Here is an 8,115-nt window from a genome sequence, read left to right on the forward strand (position 1 = left end):
CGGTGTTGAACGTTGAACAAATATATCCCACAGAAATGATAATATGCTCGACAGTAAGACAGGCTCGAGAAAAACAACAAACAATTTTACCCCGAATGAAATCGGGCATATCTGCGCAATGGTGAGTGGCTCAACGACGTTCGAAGGTGCTGCACCCCAAGGAGGGGGTACTTCTGCTATAAACCGAACCCACGATGAGGTCGCGATCAGCTATAAACCGAACCTGCGGTGCGATCCAGCGATCAGTTGTCAGTTTAGAGTTGAACCCGCCGACGTGCTAGCAGAAGCGGATCCCTTTCTCGGTAGTGAGTGCAAAAGTGCGAAAGCAGAGCCTAAGAACACGTAAGTGAACAGCCGTCAGCCGCCAACCGCGGTCCATTGAGGTCCCGTTTTAAGCGATCTAGCCGGGAAGGCCGTAGTGGAAGAATTTTGCCATCCACACCGTGGGTAGGGCGACGATCTCGAGGATCGATCTTCTCTTTAGCGCGTGGCTCAGAGTGCACACGGGTGCAGTGTGGTTGGTGTTTCGAGGCGCAAGTTGCGGGACTTGCCTGTACTGGGCTGTAACGGCCGCACTTGCGACGGTGTCGACGGTGAAATCGACCCAGCCGTGCGACGGCTCCGGAGAAGAAACCGTTATATCCGACTTGCCGTGCTAGGTGTTGCCGATGTTCGGTGTCGATGTTGGTGGTTTACATTTCCCCAGCCGTTGCTGTTTGCTGTTGATGCCGTTTTTCTCGCTTCCCGCATGGACCTGAACGGGTCGATTCAACTCGATCTTCTCGATCGGTCGATTGACCTGACCAGCGGGTCTTGGGTAGGAGCATTTTCTCGCTATTTGTGTGTGCTCGAGGCAAGTGTTTCGAGGAGCTTTTCCAGTGACATCAGAACGAAATTCGAATCATACGCTTTCTTCTTTTGCTCACAATTTGCGCTCGCTGTTGATCGATAGATTGGGGTCTACCCAAATTGAACCAAGTCTGTAAGATTTTTCGAGGTCTTCAAGGTGTGGAATTTATGCTACACAATAGTGTACGATCTCCCACTGTATCTCAACATTTCAGGATCACGTTTGACGATCGTGTTTAAAGTACTCTGATGCAGGGAAAAATAATTGCAATCAAATATCCACACTCTCACGTATGGAATTCGACACCCTAAATTATGCATTAACGTTAACAACATAAGGCGGCTCATACGATCATTTGCATAAAATCACTTTTCGTGCTCTTAATATTGCTCGCATGAATTAGGCTCTCCATTATGGGTTTTATGCGCATCACCATTAATCACGATACTCCAGCAAAGCATCTTTTTTGTAGCAGCGTTTTTGCGATGGGATGGAAATCTGGCATCCGATCGCACGCTGATGTAACGCAATCTATTCCTCCCGCCGTTGCGGGAAGCGCTTGAATTAGCACCCAATTGAGTAACGCCCGTTCCCTGGTTAAATAACTCACCGACGACATTCGCCGATAAGTAGAAATAGAAAGCACCATCGACCGCAGTTTGGATGCGCTGTTTTGCACGCTGGAGCCAGCTGGGAAAAGGTGAAACCACCTTCCACATCGTGAGCCCGAATACCGTCACCAAACCAGCGGTACCGCTTGAACTGCCTGAATTATGCAAAATGATGGGCTCCTTGGCTGTGATTCGCGCCGTAAAGCAAACCATTGCTTCGGTGGTGAACATTATGGTGAACGCCAGTTAAGCACCCATTCATGTCTTGCCACTTGCTCAGTACCCGGTATTCCGGTAGTGCCTTTTGCCACCCCGAACGGAACACCAAAGACGGAAGGTAACACTGGCTTTCCATTTCGATTGGTTTGATTGCGGGTGTGTAAGACACACACACACACAGGCGCGCAATAACGAGCAATGGTTGTGCTTGCGGCAAAAGGACGCATCAACGACGATGAGTTGCCGACATTAATGTCAGTGGCTGGTTGTCGTGATCGAGCGGTTTGCCTTCGAGGACGGGCAATCATCTTGGTACTGTGTGCACTTTCACAGCCATTAGATAAGCGTCGTTCTGTGGTCGTAACATTTCACGACTTTCACCCTACCTCTGTGGAGCGAATATCCTTGCAGCTGCACGGTGGCAAAAGGTCAATCAATCGGAGGTATCCGTGAGGTACTGCGATTGCTCAGTTCGAGGCATCCGTTGGTGAGATTTTCGCCACACGTTGTGGTTGAATCTCGAAAACCAGGTTTCGAAACAGGAAAGTCCAGGATTTTGCTCGGATTTTCGGTTTGAAACAACCGCGAAGGAATGCACGCTAACGGATTACAACGCTTTTCTTCGTCCAACACTTGAGCACGGCACGCGATCGGCAAGGGCATTGTCGATCGTCGAACTGCGTGATCTTGCACCCGCAGTACACGTGGGAAATGCACCGCCACGCGAAGTTGAACGAGAAAAGAGCAAAGAAAGGCAAGGAAAAAAAATTGAACCGATCCGATCAATCACTTTTACTCCCTTTTGACTGGCGGTCCAGAAGGTGGTCGGTCCATTTCGGCGTTGAAAATGAAAGCGATCTACCCCGGGCTACAGCACGCGTGATCCGCGGTGGGTTTGGGGTGAAAACACTTTCCGGTCCTAGTCCGGGTCGAAATCGCACAACACGCGTAGCAGCAAAAGGGCCTGCCAAGATCAACAGCGCCAGAGACAGGTGAGGTGATCGTTATTAACCGGAATCATGCCGTCGGCAAGGGTTGCGTGCGTGCGTGCGTGCGTACGTGCGAGCGAGCAATCCGGCGCTTTTTTATTTTGTCTCGGCACGCATTTCAACCCCTTAGCCCAGGATATCGCCCCCGGGATCGCTTGGGTTCGCGTTCGGTTTCGTTACAAGAGATTTGCGACGGCATCAAGCGACGAACCGGCGGGTGATCTTTGCGTGGTGTTTTGCGTCCTGGAATGTAGCGTGTGTCGGAAGAGCCTCATCGAGCGTGGTTCATCCGTTTTTCATGCTGACCAGTGAGTGGTCCGGGTAATCGTAAAGGGATAGGGTGGAAAAAATGAAAAGACCCATCGCCAACGACAAGTCCCTGGGAGGAAAATCAACGAAGGTGGAGGGAAACTCGGAGTGTTTTGGTCACGTCGTGGGGCGGCGTAAAATGGCGCAGAAAGAAAGTGACAAAACCCGTTTTTCCTCACGACCCGGGTCCGGACATTCGCGGCCACTCCAATTCACGGCCGTGATTCGCGCGATCTGCGTTCCTTTCGAAAAGTGAAACCTTGCCCACCGGAACGAGTTCCTTGAAAGCCACGGCCCAAAACCGAGCCTGTCCATCCTGTGGACTCTGGCAACAAAACTCCGGCTTCGTCCCAAGGCGATTTGGGAAACATCCCGAGGCAAAGGGCCTTTTTTTGTGTGTTTTTTCCCCCTTTCATGGGGGGCCTCGATAGATCCACGACGTGGACGTGGACAAACACAGGAAAAATCGAAAACCAAACCGAGTTGGCAAGCTGGGCGAAAGCATGCCGGGGGCCAATTCGGGGCCAAACTTTTTCCCGCAAATCGCTTGAATAACACACGGGCACGAGCTGGACAATTGATTCATTGATACCGTTGGGTAACGTAGAAAGTTTGATGACGCTTTCTGTCAATCAGCCGTGGGTCTCGTTCCCGTTGATGGTGACGCAATGTGGCTGCAAAACAGGGCTAAATCAGCGGGAAAATCGCTCCCGCTGTTCACCCCAAACGAACACTCATTACAGCGCGTGGGACGAACGAAAAGAGCCCGCGTTCGAGTAATGTCCATGGGACGGCTTCATGACGACAGCTAAATGGACGAGCAGGCCAGATTCACGAGAGATCCTCCTTCACAACTCGCTAAAGGTTCAACGGATCGTAAAATGTCGCCATGTCGGTTGTCGCAAGACCAGGGAGCTTGAGTTGGTGCTGAAAACGTGGTCTTTTTACTTCACCAACATTACACACCCCTTGCAGCTTAGCTGAGTTGCGATTCATGTACGTGAAGAAGCGCTGATCATCACGCGCAAGTCGTTATTTGTCGGTGACGCTTCCTTCGCTCGCCATTACCATTCGAGGCCGCGCTCACTAACGGGTTTCTCCTCGGGCAGGCCCTTTTGGTCGTCTCAGACGCGCAAGTATGGCAGTGTGTCACCCTGGACCAGGTGCGAAGCACAGAGACTTCACAGAGGTTCGTTCCGGTTGGGCCATTGCGTGCCGACCGCGGGAATATGAAATTACAGTTGCTTGAGGCTCCCTCGTCTCTGGGAAGCGTAATAAAATAAGCGAGACACACAACAGGGTGCTTTCCCACTGACCCCGGCCAAAGAATAGAGGTTCCCATCCCACCGACGGACAAACTCGGTGCAGTTGATGCAGTTGCACATGCGGCAATTTTGTAACGTAGCGATCTTCGACGCGCGATAGAGCAAACGAACAGGTTTTGCCGGTGTTGATCTCCTTCGCGAAATCCGCAACATCTGAATAGGCACCTGAATAACAAACCGCGAGCGTTAATTAGCCGTGCTAGAGTTCCTTCCACACACAGAGACACACAGACAATGGCCCTTGGAGCCAAACGGGTGGTGCTTTGCAATCCATTCATCGGCACGCCATTCAACTCTCCCATGGAATGGGCCGGTTCTGGACGTTCCCGGATCCGATGTCAACGAACCTTGCCCGAACCAGAGCCCAGGTGAGCCGTTAGCCGACGTTGATCCGTTTGTGGACGGGAAAAATCGAGCAAAATTGGCCCCGGACTGGGACCGGTTTGTGCGCATGTTGTGTGCCTACTCGAAAGTGCAGTCGCAATGCATGCGAGCTGGATTTAGAGAGAGAGCCTCGACAACGGACGGAACGGAAGCCCACTGTGAGGGAAAACTTTTACTTTTGCGCACGTTGCGTTTTGGGGCAAAATTTTTTGGGAAACCAACCACACACGCCAACGCACACGTCCCAAAACGGCGCTCATTTGCATTCCAACTGCGTACGAACTGTCGCAACTCCAACTCGAACTCGAGAGCAAAACTCGGGGCCACATGTGCGCGGGTTTTTGTTTTTTTTTTGTCATTTATCATTGTGCGCCAGTGGAACATGCGGGTCGCAAAGTCTCCCACAAAATGAGAGAAAGCGATGTTTCGAAGGCATCGGAAAGGGCCACACTTGAGCTATGGTGGCCCTTTTTGGTCGTTGCATCACGGACTCGGCAGATGCACCGAGTGCAGCGCCTTGCAGGAGACGTTGCATCATCATCATCATCATCATGATCATGATCATCATCGTCACTTGGAACGTGTCTCATTACCGAAGCCACAGAAGTTGCAGAAATCATCCCCACGGTACTGGCCATTGCGCAACGGAACGAATCACTCGATCGTCGAAGTCAAAGTCTACCGGCGCAGGATCAATACCTATCAAAGCCGATCGGTCACGCGATTATCTCCCACCGGGGCGAGTTGGGTAGCCTTGAAGGGCGGCAATTTTCGGAGGCTTAGCCCTTCACCGAGCGTTGTTTGTGAGCGCGAACGCGCATTCGAATTGCGCATCTCGAGCTCGATTCTGGCACGCGCAATTACCCATAATTGGCTCCATGACAGTGGGTATTTGGGTACGCTTCCGGCTGTGCGGAACGACGGAAGCGGAAATCAATCGAGCGAGCTGTGGAAAATTTCTTCAAGATGGCCTCCGAAAGTGTCCCCGTTCCCACGAAGCAAAAAAAGGGCCACACCCGACCGATCGACCGATCGATGGACGGATCCGGCATTTAATTCATTTCGCACGGTGTTTTGGGGCCACGATCATAAGCGATCATTCCACCGGCCGGGGTCGGTTTCGAACGCAATCAATTTCATCTGATGAGAGCACAAAACGACAAATGGCAATTGTCCCGCATTGGGTGTGGACCCTGGCTGGATGGGTTGGGTCGATCGACCTCGCACACAATACCACCCGAATGGCCTCGTTCATGCCCACCCACACACACACACACACACACATACTAACGACGCTTTCTTCTTGTTTCACCCTTGGTTTGGCTTCATCGGCATCACAGTCCCAGCCCCAGCTCCATCATGTCTGTACTGCGGACACTGGCGCTGTTGGCCATTTGGGCCACTGTCGTCCTGGCTCAGCGCCGTCTGGCCCTTCCGGATCCGAGAAGTTGCGCCAATCGTACGTATCACGTGATCTAGCGGCCATTTTGTGCTCCCAATTAAGCGTCCCAATTGATCTTCGATCTCTCGGACAGGTGTGCGACACGCGACGTACCGAGATGCTCGTGGTGTCGCTCATTCGTACTTCTTCAGCTGGGAGCATGCACCTACGCGTAGCCTGGAGGTAGATTGGTTGGATGCCCGGAACATTTGTCGCCGGCATTGCATGGACGCTGTGTCAATGGAGACGCCACAGGAGAACGAGTTCATCAAGCAACGTGTGGCTCGTGGCAATGTGCGGTACATCTGGACGTCTGGACGTAAGTGCAACTTCGCTGGATGTGATCGACCGGATCTTCAGCCTCCGAACGAGAACGGTTGGTTCTGGTCCGGTTCGGGTGTGAAGATTGGTGCGACAACGCAGCGCAACACTGGCGATTGGAGCTACACCGGCGGTTATGGACAGCCGCAACCTGATAACCGTGAAGCCGCCCAGGGTAACGATGAGTCGTGCCTTTCGATCCTGAACAACTTCTACAACGATGGGCTGAAGTGGCACGATGTGGCCTGTCATCATCTGAAGCCGTTCGTGTGCGAGGACTCCGATGAGCTGCTGAACTTTGTGCGTTCGCGCAACCCAGGCATCCGTCTGTAGGCGATACTGCTACTACGGTGCTGCAGGTGTCTATGGCTCAGTTGTTGTTGAGTGCATCATGTTTCGCAACGTTCGGTCAATCGCCTCGATGGGTTGATGGACGGTTGTAGACCCCGATGCAAACGATCGAGACAGCCCCAGTGCAGACGTTTGGTCTGCGTTGTATTATCTCTGTTTAATGCCTATTTATTGTACTGTAAGAAAAACGCCACCGGCCTTTCGGAAACCCAGACGCAGACGCAGACGCAAGATTACGCACGCAAGTGTGCAGGTACTTCCAGATCCTCCCTCCCCTGGCAAAAACAAGCAAACGAATGACAAATCGGATGAATTATTGTTTTTAAATTTGTAAGTTTTTGTTTTCGGTCGAACGAGAATAAAAAAGTACGGAAACATTGTTGTACAATGGATGGTGTTGCGTTATTGCTGCGAGCGTTTCTTCACGCTGGCTGGCGATTTGATCGATTACTATTCCTTCCAAGGACGAGTGGAATGAAATTCTACGCGTTCCGTGCATTCTGAAGCTCGAAAGCTCTTACGGTACTCGTATTATTTTGTTTGCTTTTGTGTTTAGGTGAACACTTTCATTTCAAATCAAGCATTACAATCCGAAAAATCTTGAGAAATGTACCAAGGGTCCTACTTTTATTAATATCTTCGACATGGAAGACGATGATACAAAAGTAAAGATCTCAACCTGTAAGAACGTTAATAAAGATGAGTGGCCAAATTCCTTACTCTCAACAGCTTCCATAAGAGTGACGTCACAATAGCACCGGAATTAATGGTTTTCCACGTGTAATACACATTGCCTAAGCTCAGGCGCTGATAGCTTTGTAGCGAGATTATGCCGAACTACTCGACTTGGGTTTTTTTTTTATTAGATTCAATCTAAATTTCCAGCAGTACTAGTGTTCCTTGCAAAGGAGCGTTTCTAGTTTAGGTGTTATTTGAAACATGTACACGCATTATCAAGACACTGCTCACCCAGTCAGCGTGTAGAAGCTAATGTGGATGATTTGGCGATTCGATACTTGTCTATAAGCAGCAAACCCACAACATGTGATTGACACAGAAACTTTAGGGCGACTAAATTGGTTGGAAATGAGTATCAAAACAGCTGTAAAACACGCAGAGTAAAACAAAACATTGAAGTCGTATTTTTCTCACATTGTCAGTCCAGTAGATTTATTAAACAAGAGGAATCTTCGTCGGGAGTCATTCACTCGATAAATGCACACACTAACGGAAGGGCGCGCTCTCTTTATAATGCTTTCTTCGATTCGCTTTCACTCGCTCTATCGACATCATCGCGACTGCGCTCTTTCGCGTT

The 8,115-nt window shown here is 50.7% G+C and overlaps 1 protein-coding gene across 1 annotated transcript; it reads left to right on the forward strand.

Annotated features, from left to right (window-relative positions):
• The first annotated feature begins 299 nt into the window (after window positions 1–299).
• LOC128727227 (uncharacterized) lies at window positions 300–7,188 on the forward strand. The gene is made up of 3 exons (XM_053821114.1): window positions 300–342; window positions 6,028–6,146; window positions 6,223–7,188. Exons 2-3 carry the CDS (start codon window positions 6,047–6,049, stop codon window positions 6,780–6,782), a joined length of 660 nt encoding a protein of 219 aa, XP_053677089.1. The 5' UTR covers window positions 300–342; window positions 6,028–6,046; the 3' UTR covers window positions 6,783–7,188.
• Window positions 7,189–8,115: the final 927 nt, after the last annotated feature.

This window comes from Anopheles nili, chromosome 3 (genome assembly GCF_943737925.1).
Source record: "Anopheles nili chromosome 3, idAnoNiliSN_F5_01, whole genome shotgun sequence".
Classification (NCBI taxonomy): Eukaryota; Metazoa; Arthropoda; class Insecta; order Diptera; family Culicidae; genus Anopheles; species Anopheles nili.